Source organism: Coregonus clupeaformis, chromosome 20 (genome assembly GCF_020615455.1).
Source record: "Coregonus clupeaformis isolate EN_2021a chromosome 20, ASM2061545v1, whole genome shotgun sequence".
NCBI lineage: Eukaryota > Metazoa > Chordata > Actinopteri > Salmoniformes > Salmonidae > Coregonus > Coregonus clupeaformis.
The window spans coordinates 40382527-40407704 of NC_059211.1; the positions used below are offsets into that span (position 1 = coordinate 40382527).

Consider the following 25178-nt stretch of genomic DNA (forward strand, 5'->3'; position numbering starts at 1 on the left):
GGGAGTTCATGTATCCATATGTGAGAATACTTGTGTCTATGTATTTGAGAGTGGTTACATTTCTCCCCATTACTCAGCTGTTTACAAAATAAAGTGTCAGGGACCCCGCTTTGTTATTGTTGGAATCACAGATGGCCCCTTTAAAAGGGGTTAGCCTGCAGGACTATTCAATGTCCATGATCCAGATTTACTATCTGATAATTGTGACTTAAATATCTCATAATGACTTCTCATAATTATGACTTAGTAAGTCAAAATAATGAGATACTACCTCATAACAACTTAGTTCTCAATTATGACTTAGTAATTCATAATTATGAGATAGTAAATTCATAATAATGAGATAATGATATACTATCTCACAATTGTGACTTAGTATCTCAAAATAATGACATCTCATAATTATGATTTACTACCTCATGATAATGACTTACTATTTCATAACTCGTAGTCAGACTTCCAAATGCTATTGTACATACAAAAAACATTGTGACAAGGTGTGGGGTATGACTCTGCCTATTGAGAAGTTCAAGGTGTAACAGGACACAGTGAGGATGTCCTGCAGCTTTGTTTATAATAATACACTTAGGAAAATCACTCAAACAGCTGAAAGGCAAGCCACATTTGGCAAACCACACTTGTGGCACTGAGCTCCAAAATTGCAAGTGTTTTTTTTGGCAGGTAATACAACATGTAAGATGTGGAAATAATGAAAGCTTTATTTACAATTTCAAAGTTCAATTTAGTTAACAAATATATATGTATACTATATACATATCCGCAAAGTGAACAATGTTTATTTTACAATAATCTTCTAGGTTCAATAGTGATTAAGATCCAACAGGAGACTGTGAATATACAAGAACACCCCATAAAACACTGTACAAGTCTTCAAGTGCACCTGTGTCTCTCACAGTAGTACATTATAAATATTCATACACTTTAAAGATGCAAAAATATTTTGCTAGTCTACACCTAATTTGATTATCGAACCATTTTTGCCTAATATACATTTTTGTTTTGGAGTTGAAATCCCTGTCCTCATAGCAAGGGAACCCTGAAGAAGGCACTGCGTGCCGAAACGTTGGTTGTTATTCCCATTAAATGTTTGGGAGCACAATTAGTGTGCAACTTTTTATTTTTATCGTTTACTCTCCATTAGTCAGCACGTCTATAAAACATTTTTTGGTGTGCCTCAGCTTATGCCTTTCACAGCAAGGGCTAACACAATCCTACAGACAGACAGCAGTTCGAAAACTGCCTGGAGGCATTTTGACCGTCCTATGGGAGGTCCAAAGAACGTCATTGTTATTCAATGAGACTACAAAGCTGGCTTGTAAAACAATGTATCCAACCAACAAATACTGCATAGATATAAATGGGACATTCCATCCCCAAGCTACAATCAATTCAGATTTTTTTAGACCATTCTAGACCACCAGGGATTAACACTAAAGTCTGAAAGGCACTTGCCCATTGGGCAAGTCAGGAGTATTTTTTGGTTGCCCGAAGATTATGATCACTTCCCAGAAAATGTAAATGAGCTATTTCGTTTTATTACACTCAGAAGTGCCATATTGCCTGCCTTTCACCTACACATATGGGAGGAATCAGAAAGATCCATACTGGAATTCTTAGTATTATGGTTGTCAGTCCATAATATCTCAGCAGGCTCAACTTGCCCTACTGCGATAAATGCCACAAATTGTCTGTCTTTCACTTAATGGGGAGGAACCAGAAAGATCAGTTTTAGGCTTATGAAATTCTTTGCAGTTTGGTTGCCCCCCCCAATAAAAAAAAAGAACACCTGCCCAATGGGGCAACCTCAGAGCAGGCTCAACTTGCGCAACTGCCCAGTTCCCTTGCCCCAGGTAAGAGGGCATCCCTTAATGTCAATCCATTGGGAGGTGTTGCAATACACAGCCTTGTGGAAATGCATGTTCCTATGTACTAATCACATTACTGTTTTCTCATTACACACAGCTAGGGACTGGAAAACGAGGCATATCATGGATAAACAGATAAAGGAAAATGTACAGTCAGAGGTCTAGCAATAGACAGTTAACAGTTTAAATATCTACCCCTTCGTCCAGTAAAAGAACAGTGGTGGTAAATGCTAATTGGTATACAAACTTTCATTACCACCATTAAAGTCACTTCGCTAACAGACATTACAGTTGACAAGCATAGTCATGCATGTTAAATTCATCTGTAGCTACATCACAGTATCCTTGGACTGAAGTAGCTAATAAAGAGTAAGCCCTTGAACATCGATGTTGAATGCTACGACCCACAGTTTAATCCATGACTCACACTTGTTACCATGATGCAAAAGCCACTGTTTACGTGACGAATGGCGAGAACACTTGGTTGCATTACAGTATATCAGATGTGCTTCATCAGTGACGCCCAGAGGCATAACGACACAGAAGCTAGTTTATCTACCTACCATAAATGGCATTTGAGTCACTAATTCAGAACCATTAGAAATGCAATACAGACAGGCTGTGAGTAAAAGGCAAATGGGGGATTTCAAGAAGGTGTTCTCTGATAGAACTATGCTTAGGTAGACACAGAATAAGGCAGAGACTGAAGGTTTACCCAGTTGGGAAAAAGAGTTGTCCTTTAGGTATTTATGAAAAACATGGTATATATGTAAATAACATTCAAAGAAAGGAGGTCCATAAGAGTAGAGACATCACTTAAGGCCTGTAAATTGTGTTGCTCTTCTTGAGTGAGGCAATTCATAATCATACAAACAAAAGAGCCACTTTAACTGAAACAGGTAAAAGGCTAATCTTAAGGCTTGAATCCAGCACAACAGAATTAAAGGTTTCTAAACTAACCGTGTAGAACCTCTTGGTATCTGTTTTCGTAGTCAAAAGGCTAGTTAACAGGCAAAACTATGGAAGAAAAGGGACAGTGTTCAAATCCATCAATTACTAATATTAAGATATTTAAATATTAAATACAAATAGGTATCTTTGCATTTCTTTTCAACAACATTCCCTTTAAATCCCTATACAATGAATTGCCATTTTCACATCCCCATTTCTTTTTGTGCTTTGTCTGTTTTACAAAATGCTAAAATAAACTTTGTTTCTAAACATGTTAACAGCAAGATTACTTAATCAAATAGTTCTCACAATAAATATCACAATACAGGAGGCAAAATGTTTATTTTTATACTATATATTTGTTAAAATCTGGTAACCCCAATGACTCTTCCATACTCTATTAATCCTTATCATCCCGTTTGTAGATGACCCAGACTGCTTTTCAATGCCGCTGTCTTTAGCGTCTTGTCTTGTGAAATTACCCCTGTGCTCATCACAAAAACCATGAGTTTGTCATGGAACATTACATTTAGCAGCATTGATGAATTTAATGCAAAACAAGGTCTACTCCATCTTGACTGGCCATGAACAGGGGGGCCAGTGTGGGAGGCTTTAAAGTCTGGATCAAATATGTTTGGTGTAAGATGTGGTAGATCCACAATTAGCTGATCCAAAGCTGTGTAGCAGAGGGGTACCAGTTTGACTGAAGTGAAGGCATCTGGAGATCACTGGCACATTGGCTGTGGGAGGAACTGTCTGGTGGAAGGTGGGTTTAAAACAGAGGTTTAAAAGCTCAGGAAAGGGCTCTTTTTGATCTCTTCTCCTGAATTTGAGAGAGAACTTCTGCTGTGTCCTTTATTAATGCATCAAAGATCCCTTCAGCCAACTGCATCTTGACGTAGAGCTCATCTTCATCATAGTTCACCCACTGAGACTCTTCCTCGTGAAGCTCCTGGACCTAAAAACACACAATACTTACTACCAGAAAATATAGGACTTCTTGAAATTGGAAAATTCACAATGAATCACTCCTGAAGTTTTACTGTTCAATGCCCTTACCAGAATATGATCTACTCGATCCCGTTTTTTCCTCCCGAATTTCAGCATCTTCTGCCAATCTGTTTTCTGGTTGTGGTCTTTCTTCAGGCCATACAGCTTCAACACCTCGGTGGTGATGAACACCTTAGAAGACAAGGTTAAATATTACATTGTGATCTTAGCAAATCAAACCACCAACACTGAAGTGTCACTAACATTGGATGCCATACACACCTGAACTCTGGTGATGTCGCCAGGGCTCTTTACTCTATGGAAGTAGGAGGAGTTCATGCGTCGAGGCTTCACCCACTGAGGCTGATGGGCGTTAGGATCCTCTGCAAAGATCTCCTGGATGATCTCCCATGTTAAGTCATATACAGCCTGCAGATAAACAAAGGTAATGTCAGTTGATACATTTCAATAAATGACATGGGTCTTGAGGATTTCGTATAGTATCAATATTTGTGGCAATCCTTTTCCACGTGGCCTTACCTGTCTGTAGCTGCGAACACATTGACCTTCTTGATCCTGGCCTATGGCATCACAGCCCAGGAACTCCTCTGAAGGCTTGAGGACGGGGAGACCAGCGAGGGTCTGTGTGCCCTGGCCCAGTTTAAATCTGTCCCAGATCTCCTGGGTGGCAGCGTGGACCAGCTTCTCCACTTCAGGGGCGGAGTGGGGAACCACCATAGCAGGCTGCTCAGGGAGCTTGGGCTGCAGGGGCAGCTCTGGTCTGGGTGGGGTCTTCACCTGGTCACCAAGGCCTCCAGAGCAAGCAGACAGCCCCTCTTTTTCCTGCTGTTGCCTCTGTTTCTGTCTCTGCTGCTCTCTATGAGAGCTGAGGCCATAGTCCTCATCGAACCAGTCCTGCTCGTCTCCCAGTTCATCCAGTAGTTCGCGGCTCAGCTCCAGCTCAGCCAGACGTTTGGCCAACTCCTCCTGACCACTGGCCCCCAACACTGGACTCTCCTGCAGAAACAGGGAGGGAGGAAAGACAAGTCACTCACAGTGAAAAACCTATAAAAACCTAAGAAAGTTTATGTTAGACTGTGATGAAAATCTACAAAAGGGAAGAAAATAGAGCACCAAATTCAATTGGATATCTGTCAACATAAGCCTCTTGGACCCAGTTGTCGTTTGACCTTCGGACTCAAACAAATCCCATTGAGGCCTTTTAAAGGTCAAATCAAGACTGGATGGTTTTCAACAGTGCTGCTAAATGCAATTATTGCTACATTCATCCTCAGTTATCTTATAAGTTCTGTTTAATCATTTACTAGATCAAGTCTCTTTTAAGTATTTTAGCTGAAAAACTAGGAATTTATACATTTGAAATTCACTATGTTACACATTATGTGATTGCAGGTTATCACATTATTGGAGGAGTAAATGATTTGTTTTAACACTTAGAACATTTACTCTCTAAATGTCTTTAGAAAGGGTCAGATGAACTCACAGGCCGGTTACAGAGTTCTGGAGAGGAGACTTGCTCTTCTTGCTCTGCATCTAGGAAGAAGGGCAGACCATCTCTTTGTGCTACAGACTGTGGTTGGGAGACAGTCTCCCCACCCTCCTCTTCACTAAAAATGTCATCTTGCATTTGATTAGCAGCTGATATCTTCTCTTCTTTGGCCTTTCTAATTTGTGCGAATTGCTTCACAGCGTCTTTCATGAAGTTGTTGAGGATCTTATCTGTAAAAGCACTGAGGGCGTCTTTCTCCACGGTTTGCTCTGGAGTAGACTTCTGATGGGCATCTACGCCTTTCCTCTCAATGAGGGTAGTGGTCTCATCAAGAGTTTTCTTCCCCAAGGCTATCTTACGGTCTATGTCAATGCTGAAGAGACTGGTAGGTACATCTTCAAGGTCCAGGATGATTGTCTTGGTTCTTCCATTGGACATTGGATACTCACCCTCTTTGAACTCATGCGAGTTGGTCAGGTTTTTCTGGTGTTCAGCTGGACCATCATTCACATCAGTAGGTCCTTTGTCTTCAGAATGATAACTCGTCTGAGATGTTCCCTCTTTTTTATTTCTCAGATGTCCCCCGTGTGTCTTCTCAATGTGCCGTTTCTTTGGCTCGTTTTCAGACTGGTCGTCAAGGAAAGAGTCCTCATCCTCTGTGGTTTCCACATAGATGTCAAACTTCTCTGGCAGACGGGAGATCTTGTCCGGAGGAGCAAAGATGCCATGGCCCTCCTCACACTCAAAGTAAACCACCCCATCGTAGGTGCCATTGTTGCTTCCCTCAGACTTGTCCAGCTCCACTCCAGCCCAGAAGCCGTTGGCAAAGCTGGTGTGGCCCTTGAATCTAAGCGTACCAGGCTGGACGTTGCTCACTAAAACCCTGTCCCCAATGGTGAAGTTAGGCATTTCATCCACTGATGGTGAAGGTGGTGTCTGGGAAGGGGAGATAGTTGGGGAGCGGTTTGAACTAATGACCTTCTCCTGGGAATCCTTGGTCTGGCTATTCAGGTCCAGAAGTCTTTCAGAGCGAGGACTGCCACTACTAGCTCCAGATCTTTCACTCAGATCCTCACCGATCTCGTCCTCACTACTGTAGAAGGGTGACCTGCTGTGGGAACCCTCCCTGGTCTCTTGGCGGGACGGTGAGGTAGGTTTGGAGCCTTGGTTGTCCTCCCTGAGTGACGACTCTACTGAGGATTCAAAGTCTTCATGATAACCATCAGCTGAAGGAGGAGAGGCCTCCTTACCCTTGGCTGAAAAGTCCCTCTTTGATGAAAAGGCATCAGACTCAGGGGTGTATGATCGCTCTTTGATGGGGGATGGTGATTTCTCATCAACATCAAGACTGCTTATCGGGGAAAGCCCTTGTTCTCCTTTCTTTATGGAATCATGTTCCGACAGAGACTGGTGCTGCTGGGAAGCTGGCCTCTGCTCTAGGTCAAGTTTGAGTAGATGGTCAAAGTGGCGGTCTTCAGAGCGGGACTGAGAATGCTCAGAGCCTTCAGACTTCACAGAGTCCAGCTCCTCCATGACCTCTGACCGGAGGCTGGAGACAACGCTCTCATCCCCAGAGTCGGTGGCCTGTGGCCTGGCTGGCTCCCTCAGAGAGAGTGCCCCCTCAGAAGGCTGCCTGGGGAGATGCTCGGGGGACAGCATGCCCGTTAGACCGTTGGTGTGCTCTGGACTCCCATACACTGGAGTTGGGGTGACTGTAGGGGGGTCCTCGTCTGAGGACTCCTCATGCCCTGAGGTATATTTACTGAGCCCAGATGGTGTGAGGTCATCTGAAAACAAATCAACAATGCATTAAACAATGTGTGTTATCACAGTATGGGCACAAATGTCAAGGTCTTAGAAAGTATTTTGAGGAGAAAAATACACTTGTTGACAGTGCACATCCACAACCTACCTTGTTCAACTGGAGAATGTGGAAGGGTCTTCTCAGCTTTTTCAGAGTCAGAGAGAACCTTCCAGTTTTTGCTGGTTTCAGGCCTGGGGATAATTATTTTTTTCCTGATTAACATCCCATGAAAATGGACCAATTGATCAGTTTGTGAATCATACATATAGTGAAGTGCGATGGTGTACCTGTAAGGAGGTGGTGGTTTAATCTTGGGCTTCTCTGTGGCTGAGATGGGGGCCTTGATCTGAGGCTTGGCAGAGGGTGTCGAGTCTGGTTCCTTATTCAACTCAGTCTTGGTCTTCTCAATGAAGTCATTGTAGGACTAGACATTAGAAAACAAAAGTCACTCTTTTTGTTATTTCTCATTGAATGGAGCAGGGCAGGCTAGGATTCTCTGACGGACACACTGACCTCTAGCTGCTTCAGTAGGCTGGCCTCCTGGGCTTTCAGACGCTCTTTGTGCCTCTTCTTCTGCTCCTTCTTCAGCTGGTACACCACAGACTTGCGTTTGCGCAGCTCCTCTTTTAGGGCACGGATACGGCTCTCGATGTCGCTCTGATCCGACATGGGCTCTGCGTGGCACAATAAGTACTGTTAGAATGCTAAATCCATGCCAGACTGATTAGTATAAAGTAATCCAAATTAAAGCTACTGAACTCAAATTCTCAGAGGGGGAGGGGAGGTAAATATGTACAGTATCTCACAAAAGTGAGTACACCCCTCACATTTTTGTAAATATTTGAGTATATCTTTTCATGTGACAACACTGAAGAAATGACACTTTGCTACAATGTAAAGTAGTGAGTGTACAGCTTGTATAACAGTGTAAATGTGCTGTCCCCTCAAAATAACACAACACACAGCCATTAATGTCTAAACCTCTGGCAACAAAAGTGAGTACACTCCTAAGTGAAAATGTCCAAATTGGGCCCAAAGTGTCAATATTTTGTGTGGCCACCATCATTTTCCAGCACTGCCTTAACCCTCTTGGGCATGGAGTTCACCAGAGCTTCACAGGTTGCCACTGGAGACCTCTTCCACGACGACATCACGGAGCTGGTGGATGTTAGAGACCTTGCATTCCTCCACCTTCCATTTGAGGATGCCACAGATGCTCAATAGGGTTTAGGTCTGGAGACATGCTTGGCCAGTCCATCACCTTTACCCTCAGCTTCTTTAGCAAGGCAGTGGTCGTCTTGGAGGTGTGTTTGGGGTCATTATCATGTTGGAATACTGCCCTGCGGCCCAGTCTCCGAAGGGAGGGGATCATGCTCTGCTTCAGTATGTCACAGTACATGTTGGCATTCATGGTTCCCTCAATGAACTGTAGCTCCCCAGTGCTGGCAGCACTCATGCAGCCCCAGACCATGACACTCCCACCACCATGCTTGACTGTACTCCTCACCTGGTTGCCGCCACACACGCTTGACACCATCTGAACCAAATACGTTTATCTTGGTCTCATTAGACCACAGGACATGGTCCCAGTAATCCATGTCCTTAGTCTGCTTGTCTTCAGCCATCTGTTTGCGGGCTTTCTTGTGCATTATCTTTAGAAGAGGCTTCCTTCTGGGACGACAGCCATGCAGACCAATTTGATGCAGTGTGCGGCAAATGGTCTGAGCACTGACAGGCTGACCCCCCACCCCTTCAACCTCTGCAGCAATGCTGGCAGCACTCATACGTCTATTTCCCAAAGACAACCTCTGGATATGATGCTGAGCACGTGCACTCAACTTCTTTGGTCGACCATGGCGAGGCCTGTTCTGAGTGGAACCTGTCCGGTTAAACCGCTGTATGGTCTTGGCCACCGTGCTGCAGCTCAGTTTCAGGGTCTTGGCAATCTTCTTATAGCCCAGGCCATCTTTATGTAGAGCAGCAATTCTTTTTTTTCAGATCCTCAGAGTTCTTTGCCATGAGGTGCCATGTTGAACTTCCAGTGACCAGTATGAGGGAGTGTGAGAGCGATGACATCAAATTTAACACACCTGCTCCCCATTCACACCTGAGACCTTGTAACACTAACGACTCACATGACACCGGGGAGGGAAAATGGCTAATTGGGCCCAATTTGGACATTTTCACTTAGGGGTGTACTCACTTTTGTTGCCAGCGGTTTAGACATTAATGGCTGTGTGTTGAGTTATTTTTAGGGGACAGCAAATTTACACTGTTATACAAGCTGTACACTCACTACTTTACATTGTCGCAAAGTGTCATTTCTTCAGTGTTGTCACATGAAAAGATATACTCAAATATTTACAAAAATGTGAGGGGTGTACTCACTTTTGTTTGATACTGTATTTATTTGGTGTTTGTCAATACCAACATTCATATGATACTCAAAAAATTACAAGTACATGTTATGGTTAGTGGTAGAACCTGAAGACTGAAATTCCCACTAAGATAGCTACACAGAATCAGCAACAGTTTAAGGACTATGAATGAAGCTTCCATATTCCCATAACACAACTAAGCAGGTTGAGTGTCAGGGAACTGAGCGCATAATCCTTTTCTTACGTCATCACATTATGCCTGCACAGTAAGTCATCTTTCTACTCTGCTTTTCAACATCTCTAATACAAAATACAAAATAATGTCCCGTTTTGAAGGTCCTACTGCTCCAGACAGGGGGGGCCAACTCACCTGTGTGTATGTCTGAAGGGGTGTCAGTGGCCTTGGGGTCGTGGCTGGCGGTCCTGGAGGAGGAGCGGAGCTGCATCTTGCTGCTGCTGCTGCCCTCTGGGTGTGTGTTAGTGTCGAGGTTGGCTTTTGGTGAAGGAGACTGTACAACATAGTAAAAGGATAGGGCCCAAGGGGAATTCAGGACAATTCACCACAACAGCACGTTCCAACTAACTAACCACGCCAAGCATCTCACACATACACAAAAACAAACACACTCAAAAGGCAGTGTCCCTAATGGATTCCTTCCTCTGACATTCAAATACGCCATATTCTGCCTTGTTTTAGTCTTCTTGCTTATAGCCCATTTGCACATGGCTGCAGGTAGTGGTTAAGAGCGTTGAGCTATTAACCAATAGGTCGCTGGTTCGAATCACCGAGCCGACTAGGTGAAAAATCTGTCGGTGCCCTTGAGCAAGGCACTTAACCTTAATTGCTACTGTAAGTCGCTCTTGTTAAGAGCATCCACTAAATGACAAAAAAATGTAAAAAATTTAAAATGTAAATTCCTAAAACGATTTAACTCCAGATAACTACATATTATGATGATTTTCACAATTTGGCTGAAAATTTTGATTTTTATCTTGACCTAGTAAGGCAGTTGATTAACAATACTGCATGTAACAAAACAATAAAGTAGCACAAATTCATTGATCACAAGAGAAGTGACAATTCACTGAAAGCAGCAACTGATCCTGGAGCCTGGACAAAGGCCTGCATTCACTGAGCTGCCCAGCGATGGGAATACAGAGCTAACAAAGTCTCAGTTTGCGCTCAGGAGGGAAACAGATTCTGTTAACTCACTATACAATTCCCTGCATTCCTTTCACATGGTGCGTTTGATTTTTCTTTGTACATTTAAAATGATTTCCTAACCTTATGGAAAGGTTAATAAACAAATGTAATCAATGCCTTTCTACTGTATTAATACATTACTGCAAAACATGAAATCACAACATGCACAGGGCCTTACCCTCTTGCTCGCAGAGGGGGAGTCAAAGTCCTGGGTGTAGATGGAGGGGCTGTGCTGGGCAGAGGGCAGCTCAGAGACAGAGCCAGGCTGATCAGTGGAGGGGATGTCTGGCTGCTGTGACCCAGACAGCTCTGTGTGTACGCTGGAGCCAGTCACCACTGGGGAGTAGTCACCCTCACTCACAGAGTCTGAGGAGATACACAAAGGTCAAGAGCAGATAAATAGACCTGCAGCCTCAAACATTGAGACGCAGCTAGCTAGATGGACTGTATGGCGTTCTCTCATTCATAAAGTATATGACATAAGGCAAGCAAACACATTACCTGATAACAGGCAGTAAACAGAAACGACTGCATACTACTGGGTGTCCATTTATTTAATGTCATACACAATCTCTTTCTCACCTCTGTCAGTTCTGCCCTCAGGGCTGTGCTGGCTGGGGCTGGCATTGCGGCTGCCATTGGGGCTGGCGATGGGGCTTTCTCTCTGTTCTGACCTCTGGTCTCGGTCTCTAGGACGGTCTCTGTCCCAGGCAGCCAGGGCCTGCTTCTCCATGTGCCTCACCTCCGCCTCCTCAGCATCCAGCCTCTGCTTCCACTCCAGCAGCTCCTCCGCATGCCTCCGCCGCTGCATCAAACCCTGCTCCCGCTTGGTCAGGAACCTGGTGGTGGGGAGGAGAGGAGGAATGGAGAGATGGGTGGAGGAGGAGAGAAAGCACAAAGGGCACAATCAGCATGAGGAGCAGTGAAATGATGGCAACATTGCAGAAGCTAGCAGAGCCACCAGCAGTCCAAACAGTCAACCCAACCACCCCCTGCCCATCTTCACTGCAAACTCAAAACCTATGGGATCACACACACAACAAACCATGTTTACCTCGATAGACATGGTTTAATTTTGACACCATAGTGCACAAGTCACCCAAACTCTTCCCCAAACAACAGAGTACAAGCATTTGGTCACAATGGGGAAAAACAGAAACAAAGTGTGGTGGCGGCCTGATCACCAGGCCAACATCATGCATCTGATTTAACCCCAGGGCTTAACACCTCTCAAACATCTCTGTCCAACACAACACCACCCAGAGTTAAAAACTGCACCCCAGAATATCCTAAATGTCTCTATGGGTGTAACTTTCCCATGAATTCTACACAACAAGAGTCAAGATGCATTTTCCATGTATACTGCTGAGAGAAAAGACGACATTCAAATTCTTTCTCCATTGCTTGGATTTATAATGTACATTGAAAAGGACTGGTGAGTTATGCAATGCAAGTTTAACAGCTATTTTGCATATTGACTATAATTACTAGAAGTACCAGACAGTAATGTGTTGTCTGGCTTTGTCTCACTCTCTCTTGCACCAGCTTATTTCATACTGAAGTTGGGAAAGATACTGTAGGGCTTTGGTCTAGACTGTGTAGGGCTTTGGTCTAGACTGTGTAGGGCTTTGGTCTAGACTGTGTAGGGCTTTGGTCTAGACTGTGTAGGGCTTTGGTCTAGACTGTGTAGGGCTTTGGTCTAGACTGTGTAGGGCTTTGGTCTAGACTGTGTAGGGCTTTGGTCTAGACTGTGCTCCCAATTCAATTAAGCCCACTTGCAATATATATTAATTAGCCTATCACAAGCAACAGTTACCTAATCAGGAGAATCAGTGAAGATTTACTGGGCTCATTAAATCAGATGAAACCCTTTACCACTGCTAAAGCAACGCCCAAAGACACTGCGTCTTTCTCATAGATGGGTTGTAACCTAATATCTCAGCATTTAATCTTATGGACTTTGCTCCAACTAAGTAGTGAGTGGCATGAATATGAGGAATATTAGCAGATGCAGATCATGGTTTATTCACTCTGAATGAGAGTTAAATGAGCGCCTCCAAGCAACACTACAGAGAGCTCTCGCTGTTCAAATGGGAGAGTCTCGCTTAATCAGGCCAACCATATTAACATGAATATGACCTTTCCAGGTCAAAGAGGTCATATTATTATTGACAAATGCCTTTTGTTTTTCACTTCTTTTTGAATTTCATAACTTCTGTGCCCCTTCAAGCATACGGTTGTGATCATACATGCAATGCCTAGTGACTTTGGTTTGTGTTTTTCAAGCTTTCAATTCCCCACTTACTGAAACAAATATAAATAATGGCAAGACCCTAGCAGCCCCCCCCTTCCCTCCACACACACCATTCCACCCACACACCATTCTACCCCCCCACATACACACACACCATTCCACCCATGCTTCCCCCAGTGTTGGTGGCTGAACACAAGCATGCTCCATGGGACAGAGGGCATGGGAGGGGAGGCAGCAGTGAGAGGTGAGAGCAGCACTGTACCTGACCAACTGGTTGTAGATAAACAGCTGGAATTTGGGATGGAGGTTGGGGAAACAGAGACTGAGAGAAGCCCAGTGGTGGGCCGTAAACAGACAGAAGAAGTAGTGGACAGGAGAGCAGTGTCTACAACAAAACAAAGCAAGGGGACACAGAGATAAACACAAAACATGAGTTGGAAAATGAGAAAAAACAGCAAAAGAGAGAGAACAGGAAGAAATAGAAAAACGACCACAGAGAGGAAGAGGGGGAGAGAGAAGAGAGCAGTGAGTAAGCATGTGTTTTATTGCAACGAATGTTTTATGTTCCATTCTAAGAGAATTAATGTAGTTAGTTACTCCGCCAGGGATTTGTTTTTGTTGGCAGTGCTTTAAAGGGGTATTAAAACCCAGTCCTTTTCATCAGACGTGGGCCAGGAGAATGGCCGGATGTAGTGCGTATTTATCTTTGAAGCCGGACTACAATGAATCGCTGGTGTCTAGTAATGTGTAGCCATGTGTGAATGTGTGCAACGGTGGCGATGCCAGAGACGGGAGCTAGGCGTGACTGATAAATGATCATCCTTAGGGGTTAAGAGAGAGGCCTTTGTCTCATTTTGCACCCCACTGGACATAATGCTGCTTCTTAATTAAATACACTGGATGGAGGAATTTTGGGAGATTAGATTATTTTTGCAAAAAGTTGCAAAAGTGGTGGGTGATAATTTTGTTAATGTTTTTAACTACTGGTGACTAAAACCTGATTTGGACTTCATTAGAATAAAACCCTGGCTAAAAGCACACAAGAACCTTCACTATGATCATCAACACCACAACAATAATAATACTAGGGCATGATTAAAAGAGAGGCTGTTCACATAATGAAAGGGCAGATTGTTAGAAGACCAATGCTAGCGAGCAGACAGAGGCTTGGCTACAAGCACCTTGTTAGTTCCCTATAGAAAATAAAGTCCAGGCTCAAATTGACAGTGACCTTACACCTTTAGCCTTGATATAATGTACATTCAGTTTATGTTATTTGGTAGATTAATAAATTCAAGGAATCATTAGCTCTAGAATTAGTTCTGATGACGTTGTTCTTGAAAGGAAGTTACAAATCCTAAAACGCCACAACAACTGAATGTTTGTTAGGACCTGTAGTGCAGAATGTTCAAGTACAGAAATGAGCTCAGTCAGTGTGCAGGTCTGGTTGTATAATCATCATGTGAGCCCCAGAGTCACATAACCACATTGTTAACACAGACTTAAACCTGCCCTGGTTGCTTGTACGAGACACCGGACAGACATTTTACAATACATATCTGCTCTGGTTCATATTGTTAATATTCCAATGATTAGTACAGGGGTTAGAGAGAATGCATTCTATCTATAGAGAGGACATGGAGCATGCTGATATTCATTTCCACACTGCAGTAGAAGGACCATTGTGTCTAGTCAAGCCATTCCCCCACTTTCACAAGGCAACAGTGACTTGGAGCAAATTATTTTCACTAACAGAAGCTCTGAGGCGGCTAGCTAATACCTTGTGAATAATTAAGCAAACAGCTTGAATGATTGACATGCCCAATGTGAGAACAGGATTATAGTTTTGTTTGATTGTCAGTGTAAAACAACAATCACACCCATAAAGATATGGTTATCAAAGATATGGTAATTTCAGCTGTTTAAAAAGCCTCAAGTTGAAAAAAGAGCCCATGAAGACTTCCACAGTAAACACTGTCAATTAGACATTTTAGTTGTCAATAGAAATTTGGACATTGTAGTTAATAGAAGAGCAAATTACTTCTCCTCCATGTGAGAACGCATCTTCTTGAGCTTCTGCATGATGCTGCTGGTCTCACTGCCAGCCACTGAGAGTGGAGAGGCACTGCGCACGTCCCCGTCTGTCATCGCAGCACTGGGGGAAGCTGCCGCATCTATGGGCTCTGACACTGGAGTCTCCTGTAGGACACAGATGGATCATTTCAACTCTTTATGAAACCATGTAGTATTGTTTTAGACATTTGAATAACACAAAGCATCTCTTTCTGAAGTTCAGCTCAGTATCTCCATAAATAAGACGTGTATGTGTTCCAGATAGGAATAAGATGAAAGGTGGTGGTAGTACTGACTGGTGGGGTGTTACTGGTGCCAGCACACTTGAGGCGCTCCTTCAGCTTGAGGGTGGCGTGTCTCATCCTCTCTATCTCCTCCTGCTGTTTGAGCAGCAGCTGCCTCTCCTTCCTGGCTGCCCTGTTGGCCTCCTGCAGACGCTTGATCTCCCCCTGGACACCACATACACAGGGTCAAGGGTCATGGTCACTCAGCATTACAGATGGGCAGTAATGGGAGCAGGTGAGATGGGCAGAGATTTAGGGCTTGATTCAATCCGTATCGCCAAAGTTCAGGGCTATAGTGCGCTTGAAATTGAAAAGGTAATTTCCGATTGAGCCGACAAAGTGATTGCAGTCTCCGCGAATGAGGAGAAATTGCCTTTAAATGTCAATCACACCACATAGTACTGAACTTGGGCGTTACAGAATGAATCAAGCCCTTAGTAAGTTAGTTACGAGTTAGTTACCTGTTCCTGTTGAAGTTTCATCAGTAGGCCTCTTTGCTTCTTTCTGATGGGCGGCATCTTGTCATCTTCACCCTTGTCTCTGAGGCGCCTATGTGGTCAGAAAGGAGAAAGAATGAGATCATGAATGCAAAATGAGGACAGAAGTGCCAAATGGAGACTAGTTTTGATCAATGCGTTCTGTGGAATTTATCTTGTGGTTACTGTACATTAATCATTGGAGGACATGACAGAAAAGAAAACATTGAATTTAGCGGGGAATGAGACAATATTAATTTGGCCAACATGGATCCTAATATAAGTAACCAGTGCCTTTTCTGGTGCTCCAGCCAGGCGAGCTCGGCCTTGGTCTTCTCCTTAAGGGCCTTCTGTCGCAGGCGCAGCAGGGAGCTCTGGTGGTGGGCGCGCACCTCCTCCTCCTTCATGTACTGGCGCACCATGTCCATGGTGAACCTGGAGAAGCTGTCCTGCCCGCTAGAGAAGGGCATGCTGCCGTCCTGCTGCTGGGGGGTGGAGAGGAGGGAGGGAGAGGGGACAGTGAGTCACTCACACACAGATATCACATAGCCTTATCAGTCAGGAAACTGGGCATACACAGAGAGCAAACAGTGGTAGATGGAAAACCACTCTGGCCACTGGTTAAACGTTCCTTCTGCTGGCAAACACACTGAGGCGTGGGAGAGGTTGCTGGCCGTGAGGTGGTTGCTACATAGAATAAGTGTTGTAAATACCTAAGTCCATTCCGACAAAACACCCGGGCCCAATGAAGGCCAAGGTTTATACAAGATCATCTCCACATGTGGCAGTCAGGTGCATGGTTCTCCACCCTCTCTTAGCTGCACCACAGCCAACCTCTCCTCTACATGTTGGGTTTGAGAGGACTGTGTATGGGTTGGGGAGGGAGGGATACAGCCAGGAAGGGAATCTCCAAGGAGCAGTTAAGCGGGCTGGGACACACAGCACGTTTATTGTGCCCAGGGTAGTAATGAGTTGAGCAGGCTTTCCCAGTCTCTCTGATGCTACAAGGCAGGCAGGTCTTTCCTGGCCTCAGCATGCCCAGGCACACGCCCTCATACTTCATCTAAGGGACTGAACACTGAGCCCTTTAGAGAGGCAGGGAGCTACCAATGTGCCTTGACATTAAGAGCTAAGACAGATGCTGCTGCCAACTTATTAGAGAGAAGCTATAATTTCACCATTAATGAGGTCAAATAGGGGTAAATGCTGGATAAGCATTATACGCTAGTTACTTCAAGGATAGGCAGAAATCTCTCCAAGTAAACTAGTACACTTAAGCTTTTGTATAAGTGCTAGGATTTCAGTACTGTGGAGGACAATCCTTATTTATTTGAGTAGTCTTGCTATTTTGCCAGAATAACAGCTATTGCGATGAGGTGGCATACTAACCTTGGAGCTGTCCTGTACTGTGGTCTTCTCCTGACTGGGTTCGTCGTCCGACTCCTCGTGGGGACCTCTCTTCTTCTCCACCGCTCCCCGCCGGTGAGACTCCGAGGGCAGCAGAGAGCGGAACGAGCGCTCCTCAATCTCATCTTCCGTCATGGACTCGTCAAACTTCAGAGAGTACTCTGTAGCAAACGAGGTGCTGTCTGTATGGGGACAGATTAGAGAGGGGAAACACAGTTCACTTTCTCAGAGACTCCAGGCCATTTACACTCCCCTCCATACGGATTTGGACAGTGAAGCTATGTTACATTTGGCTTTATACTTCAGCATTTTGGATTTGAGATGTAATGTTTTATATGAGGCTACAGTACAGAATGTCACCTTTGATCTGTTTTACACACGTATGTATTTAGTCCACCCCCGTGTGAAGAAGTTATAAGTATTTGGACAGATTCACTTAGAGTGTATCAAATTAGTCGAAAGTCTAGTATTTGGTCCCATATTCACAACGACTACATCAAGCTTGTGACTCTACAAACTGGTTGAATGAATTTGCAGTTGTTTTTGGATGTGTTTTGGGTTATGTCTTGCCCAATAGTAACTGAATGGTGAGTATTTGGAGTAATTGTATTATTAAGTGAGCAGATAAGATGTTTCTGAACACTTCTAAATGAATCCTGCTAATGCCATGATAAACAAAATCATGAATGAATTATGAACAACTATGAGTGAGATACCGTTCAGAAGCTACAACAAAACATGCTAACCTCTCACCATTACCAAGAACAGGGGAAGTTAGCATCTTTGGGAGGTATGATCTTTGTGCCTCTAACCTTCTCACTCATTATTCACGTTTCATTGATGATTATCCGTAATCATGGTAGCATCCACATTAATGTAGAAGTGTTTAGAAACATATTATATTCTTATTTATAATAAAAGTGACTCCAAAAAGGAACAATACATTAGTCAACATTCAGTTCTTATTGGGCAAAACATATTCCAAAACAAACCGCAAATGCATCCAAGTTTGTAAAGTCACAAGCTTGATGTGGTCATTGCATTCGAGGAATATCTCAAATGCTGGAGTATAGAGCCAAAATAAACCACTTAGCTTCACTGTCCAAATACATATGGATGGGAGTGGATGTATCATAAAGGATTGTTATACACTGCCTGCTTGATAATGGTCCCTCTCCAGATCCCACAATGGGTGCTATGACCCAGGCCTTACCTTTCTCATCCAGTAGGGACTGAACACTGTCACTGGGGATGGAGTCATCAGCTACTGTATGGGCCTCATCCTCCACTGAGCTGTTACCCATCTCCACCTTCCTCCTCTCCCTCTTCTCAGATGAGGCCAGGGAAGGACTCAGGTGGCTGCTACTCTCTCCACCACTGGGGACGGGGGGGCAAGGCAGAGGGGACAGGGGAGGGGGGAGATAGAAAAACGATTGAGTATTTAGTCATGGTAATGCCTATAAATGGGACCAAGTTTTTCCTGACCAAGCCAAGTGAGCTGACAAGGAGAGATCCCTGGTGTCTGTCTGTGAGGTGCTCCAGTGTGTGAAAGACCCAGTACCTGAGGGTGGGTCTCCTGGAGGGGATGGAGTCAGAGCGGCTATCCAGGGAGGAGAGGGGCTCCTCAGTCCTGGTCCAGGCAGCAGACACCTCACTTCTGGAGCTGTCTGTGTCAGTGCGGGGCTGGAGCTGCTTCATAAAGCTCTGGCGATGCTGCCTCTGCTGGTCAAACAGGGTGGTGATGGGAGCAGCAGCAGGGACACCTATGGCTCCAGCGATCTGAGAACGGGCCAGATCGGTCATCTGGGAGACAGAGAAACTTGTATCAACTGAAAAGCGGACTTAACCCAACCTAAAGCAGTCTGTAATCATTTGTATATGTAATATTTTCAATATTTGCATGTCAACACAACAGGAGACTCAGTGAGGAAACGAACAAAAACCAAGGCCAGTGGCTGGCTGTAGAGAAAAGAGTGGAGAGGGAGTGTTCTGACCTCTTTGATCTGGCGGGCAGCTTCGGCCGTATAGCGTACAGACTCAGCCTGTTGGCTGATCATCTTAGTGGTGGCCTCCTGCATGCCTCCCAGAGACTGCTGCTGGGTCTGAGCCATGTTCTCCTGCAGCTCCACGTGAGCCTGCAACGACACACACACAGTTCTGTTAGTGAACCACACTACACAGTCTACACACACCTAATAAAAATAGCTCCCATCTCACAACAAATGCAGTGAAGTTAGATTGCGTTCTATAAATATTCAAGGTGTTCGCAAATATGAAGCCATCCTCGAGAGTATCAACAATCTACCAAGTTGGTGCACGGTTCTAACTCTAGGTGATTAGTTTGTGTATTCTGCTGAGTTGCCCATGCTAAATGCCAGTGCTGTGTGTACAGTACCCTGGCTGCTTTCTGCCGTGTCTCCTCCAGCTGATGTTGGGTCTCCAGCGCCTCCTGCTCTGCCTTCACCTTCAGCTCATAAAGGTCACGCTCGTGCCGCTGCTGCTGCGCCTGAAAGGTTAGAGGTCAAAGGTCAGGACCTATGGAAAAAGGTGAATGAAAACTACCAGAACATAACAAACATGCCAAAAGTGCCGAAGGTAATGTTTCAAGAGCGCAGCAGTGACTATACTAAGCATCTAAACATATGTCAGCAATCTTCAGGTGCTCTGATTGGTGGGCTGGCCTCTCTCACCTTGAGTATTTGGGCGAGCGAGACGCTTTCATGCTGAGCCAGAGACACACCCCTCAGCCTCTCCACATCGCCCAGCTGACGCACTGACTCCTCTATAGACTCCAGGTAATGGAGTTCTGCAGACATACGCTGCTGCAACACCCCTGGGGTGTAGTGGAGCTCACCTGGACAACAGAGAGACAGATAGAAACAAAGAGAGGGAGAGTTAAGACATGGGTACTACTGTGCCTTCAGAAAGTATTCACACCCCTAGACCTTTTCCACATTTTGTTGTGTTACAGCCTGAATTTAAAATGGATTAAATTGATATGTTGTGTCACTGGCCTACACACAATACCCCATAATGTCAAAGTGGAATTATATTTTTTAGAAACGTTTACAAATTAATTAAAAATGAAAAGCTTGAAATGTCTTGAGTCAAGTATACAACCCCTTTGTTATGGCAAGCCTAAATAGGTTCAGGAGTAAAAATGTGCTTAACAAATCACATAATAAGTATCCTGGACTCACTTTGTGTGCAATAATAGTGTTTAACATTATTTTATGATGACTACCTTATCTCTGTAACCCACACATACAATGATCTGTAAGGTCCCTCAGTCGAGCAGTGAATTTCAAACACAGATTAAACCACAAAGACCAGGGAGGTTTTGGGCATCTGGTTTTCCAATGCCTCACAAAGGGCACCTATTAGCAGATGGGTAAAAATAAAAAAAGCAGACATTGAATATCCCTTTGAGCATAGTGAAGTTATTAATTACACTTTGGATGGTGTATCAATACACCCAGTCGCTACAAAGCTACAGGCGTCCTTCCTAACTCAGTTGCCGGAGAGGAAGGAAACCGTCAGGTAGCCTAGCAGTTAAGAGCGTTGTGCCAGTAACCTAAAGGTCGTTGGTTCAAATCCCAGAGCTAACGAGGTGAAGAATGTGCCCTTGAGCAAGGCACTTAACACTAATTGCTCCTGTAAGTCGCTCTGGATAAGAGCGTCTGCTAAATGACTAAAATGTAGAAAATGAAACCGCTCAAGGATTTCACCATGTTTACAGAGTTTAATGGCTGTGATAGGAGAAAACTGAGGATGGATCAACAACATTGTAGTTACTCCACAACACTAACCTAATTGACAGAGTGAAAAGAAGGAAGCCTGTACAGAATAAAAATATTCGAAAACATGCATCCTGTTTGCAATAAGGCACTAAAGTAAAACTGCAAAAATGTGGCAAAGAAATGAATTATATGTCCAAAATGCAAAGTGTTATATTTGGGGCAAACAACACATGACATCACTACCACTCTTCATATTTTCAAGCATGGTGGTGGCTGCATTATGCAAGGACTAGGGAGTTTTTTTTTAGGATAAAAAATTGAATAGAGCAAAGCACAGGCAAAAATTGTAGAGGAAAAACTGGTTCAGTATGCTTTCCAACAGCAGGACAATAACAAAAAAAACACAAGGCCAAATATACACTGGGGTTGCTTACCAAGAAGACAGTGAATGTTCCAGAGTCCCCAAGTTACAGTTTTGACTTAAATCTGCTTGAAAATCTATGGTAAGACTTGAAAATGGCTATCTAGCAATGATCAACAACCTTGAAGGATTAAAACAAAATAATGTAGAAATATTGTACAATCCAGGTGTGCAAAGTTCTTAGAGACATACCCAGATAGACTCTTAGCTGTAATCGCTGCCAAAGGTGATTCTAACATGTACTGACTCAGGGGTGTGAATAGACATGCAAATGAGATATTATTTTCAACACATTTGAAATCTAAATACATGTTTTTACTTTGTCATTATGGGGTATTGTGTGTAGATGGGTGAGATTTGTAATTTTTTTAATTCAATTTGAATTCAGGCTATAACACAACACAATGTGGAATAAGTCAATGGATATGAATACTTTCTGAAGGCACTGTAGATAGGCAATACCGTATGTATTTAAACTGCTGAGCAGGTGTTTCTAGGTGGTATACCTGCAGCCTTGGGCTCTGCTCTGCCATTGGCTGGAGATGTGGATTTGCCCCTGGCTGCAGACGACAGGGATGAGGAGGAGTGAGGGGAGCCGGACCCCAGGCCCAGGCTGTCTACCCCGGCTAGGGAGGCGCTGCTTGGAGACACACGAGGAGAACCAGAGCCTGTAGGAGAGCCAGGTGGAGACAGGCCAGGGCTTCTGGGGGATTTCTTATTGTCCAAGCCCAAACTGGAAGCAATACAACATTTTATGTAATTAATATGTACGCTTTCTGAAAATAAATGTTATGTCCCATTTCTAACAATTTAAATAAGGCTGGATTATTGTTTGAAAAAGTGAGAGAAAAAAAAAGTTTTACTTCAAACATTCAGACATGTAACTTTTCCCACTCCGTTTGACTTCAGGTATGTGTGCTATACTGCTATACAGAGCACTGTAACAAGGTGAAATGGGAACCAGGGACTAACAGAATCAAGGACAGGGGGCCCCAGGAAAGCCATCCTAAGTATGTTAAGCTGAAAGAACGGTTTGAGCCAGTCGAACAGGCAACAATGTCTAATCCATGATGATGTATGCTTCGGCTTCCTAGCTGGAAACAGTACACTGCAGTCGACACCGCAGTCGACACCGTAGTAAACACTGCAGTCGACACCGTAGTAAACACTGCAGTCGACACCGTAGTAAACACAGCAGTCGACACCGTAGTAAACACTGCAGTAGACACTGCAGTCGACACCGTAGTAAACACTGCAGTAGACACTGCAGTCGACACCGTAGTAAACACTGCAGTCGACACCGTAGTAAACACTGCAGTAGACACCGTAGTAAACACTGCAGTAGACACTGCAGTCGACACCGTAGTAAACACTGCAGTAGACACTGCAGTCGACACCGTAGTAAACACCGTAGTAGACACTGCAGTCGACACCGTAGTAAACACCGTAGTAGACACTGCAGTCGACACCGTAGTAAACACTGCAGTCGACACTGCAGTCGACACCGTAGTAAACACTGCAGTAGACACTGCAGTCGACACCGTAGTAAACACTGCAGTAGACACTGCAGTCGACACCGTAGTAAACACCATAGTAGACACTGCAGTCGACACCGTAGTAAACACCGTAGGAGACACTGCAGTCGACACCGTAGTAAACACCGTAGTAGACACTGCAGTCGACACCGTAGTAAACACCGTAGTAGACACTGCAGTAGACACTGCAGTCGACACCGTAGTAAACACTGCAGTAGACACTGCAGTCGACACCGTAGTAAACACCGTAGTAGACACTGCAGTCGACACCGTAGTAAACACCGTAGTAGACACTGCAGTCGACACCGTAGTAAACACTGCAGTCGACACTGCAGTCGACACCGTAGTAAACACTGCAGTCGACACTGCAGTCGACACCGTAGTAAACACTGCAGTCGACACCGTAGTAAACACTGCAGTAGACACTGCAGTCGACACCGTAGTAAACACTGCAGTAGACACTGCAGTCGACACCGTAGTAAACACCATAGTAGACACTGCAGTCGACACCGTAGTAAACACCGTAGGAGACACTGCAGTCGACACCGTAGTCGACACCGTAGTAGACACTGCAGTCGACACCGTAGTAAACACTGCAGTCGACACCGTAGTAAACACATCAGTCGACACCGTAGTAAACACTGCAGTAGACACTGCAGTCGACACCGTAGTAAACACTGCAGTCGACACCGTAGTAAACACTGCAGTCGACACCGTAGTAAACACTGCAGTAGACACTGCAGTCAACACCGTAGTAAACACCGCAGTAGACACTGCAGTCGACACCGTAGTAAACACCGTAGTAGACACTGCAGTCGACACCGTAGTAAACACCGTAGTAGACACTGCAGTGACACCGTAGTAAACACTGCAGTAGACACTGCAGTAAACACTGCAGTCGACACCGTAGTAAACACTGCAGTCGACACCGTAGTAAACACTGCAGTAGACACTGCAGTCGACACCGTAGTAAACACCGTAGTAGACACTGCAGTCGACACCGTAGTAAACACCGTAGTAGACACTGCAGTCGACACCGTAGTAAACACTGCAGTCGACACCGTAGTAAACACTGCAGTAGACACTGGTGCCTCTCTCCTGCCCTAACTGCTAGTGCACCCAAGCAAACACCCAGTGCTTTACCTTACTAGAGAACAACTGCAGCATTAAGGACTGGATCCTGACTGTCATCATTATCAAATCACGCAGACAGAATGGTATGGAGGGAATCTGCCACCTGGGCTTTAAAAAATGCCATTGAGGAGGCTCAATTGTCACAGGAGAAAACTCTGCCTGCAGTGGGGAGATTTGACAATCTTGCTGCCCAATCAAAAGAGTCAGTGTTATGCTAGCCCCCCCACCCCACCCCTCCTCTCCTCTCGACGGCATGAGGCAGGCTGCTGCATTTTAATGATTAATGTTAAGCCTCAATGCCCAAATATATAGCCTCAGCAAAATAAGCGTTCTAAAGTGTTGAGTTAGCGAAGGCCATTGAGTGAGTGGAACAACAGGGGTGCCCCATTCGGTACTGAACTGAAAATACCCATTAATTCGCCGGAGGCCTGACAGAGGTTTTAAGATTCATCTTTATGTTGGCGGAGAGATACTTTGTAGAGAGAACACTGTGGCTGATGTGCAAGTTCACTCCAATATTCTCTCCAGTCACTTTAACTGTGTAAATATTATGGGTGCAGTGGTGGTCTTTGGAAGCCAGGGTCCACTTAATCATTACTCTCCCATTTTGTAACAAGGAAATTGCGTAGCATGCCTGAAGTGAGACTGCACAGTGAAACCAATAGACCAGAAATTAATATTTGAAAGGAGCATTATGTGCCCATACAGGGATTTTTCTGCCATTTAAATCCTTGGGTGGGGGCAGAAATCAGGATGGAAATACGCTTTCAAGTTAAACTTAAATGACTAAAACCAGATATAAAGTATGTAGAAAAGATAATGGACCAATATATATATTTTAAATAATATAATCATTGAGAACTAACAATCAACAAAATAAAAGCTAGACGGTCAGGGAGAATTGAAAATTCCAAAAACAATGAATTTAGCAGTATTGATGTTATTATGTTTGAGCAAAATAACAGCATTAGCCATGGCAAAATGCATAGAATTTGAGAAAATTTGCTTTAAAACTGCTACATTTTCTCTCAGCTACATGGAAAATTTTGTAGAATTGTAGGAAATTAGCTTTAAAACTGAAACAATTTCTCTTAGCTCCAAGGGGGCAATTTGTAGAATTGCAGAAAATTG

At 44.3% G+C, this 25178-nt stretch overlaps 1 protein-coding gene across 2 annotated transcripts in view; it reads right to left on the reverse strand.

The window, feature by feature from the left end:
- Positions 1 to 694: 694 nt before the first annotated feature.
- The window catches only part of cep350 (centrosomal protein 350), a 37680-nt gene continuing 13196 nt past the window's right edge, over positions 695 to 25178 (reverse strand). Inside the window, exons 16-38 of one of the 2 annotated variants that reach the window (XM_045205491.1) lie at positions 21885 to 22111; positions 19908 to 20071; positions 19613 to 19723; positions 19212 to 19352; positions 18779 to 19020; positions 18431 to 18594; positions 17200 to 17399; positions 16105 to 16295; positions 15796 to 15883; positions 15347 to 15499; positions 15019 to 15176; positions 13240 to 13362; positions 11306 to 11562; positions 10902 to 11089; positions 9890 to 10028; positions 7655 to 7815; positions 7429 to 7565; positions 7250 to 7332; positions 5332 to 7124; positions 4368 to 4844; positions 4110 to 4256; positions 3897 to 4019; positions 695 to 3795 (exon numbers count right to left, since the gene is read on the reverse strand). In XM_045205491.1, coding sequence (XP_045061426.1) covers positions 3631 to 3795; positions 3897 to 4019; positions 4110 to 4256; positions 4368 to 4844; positions 5332 to 7124; positions 7250 to 7332; positions 7429 to 7565; positions 7655 to 7815; positions 9890 to 10028; positions 10902 to 11089; positions 11306 to 11562; positions 13240 to 13362; positions 15019 to 15176; positions 15347 to 15499; positions 15796 to 15883; positions 16105 to 16295; positions 17200 to 17399; positions 18431 to 18594; positions 18779 to 19020; positions 19212 to 19352; positions 19613 to 19723; positions 19908 to 20071; positions 21885 to 22111 — 5632 coding nt within the window. In that variant the 3' untranslated portion in view covers positions 695 to 3630. The remainder of the gene's footprint in view (positions 3796 to 3896; positions 4020 to 4109; positions 4257 to 4367; positions 4845 to 5331; positions 7125 to 7249; positions 7333 to 7428; positions 7566 to 7654; positions 7816 to 9889; positions 10029 to 10901; positions 11090 to 11305; positions 11563 to 13239; positions 13363 to 15018; positions 15177 to 15346; positions 15500 to 15795; positions 15884 to 16104; positions 16296 to 17199; positions 17400 to 18430; positions 18595 to 18778; positions 19021 to 19211; positions 19353 to 19612; positions 19724 to 19907; positions 20072 to 21884; positions 22112 to 25178) is intronic. The other variant, XM_045205492.1, reaches the window with a different exon arrangement.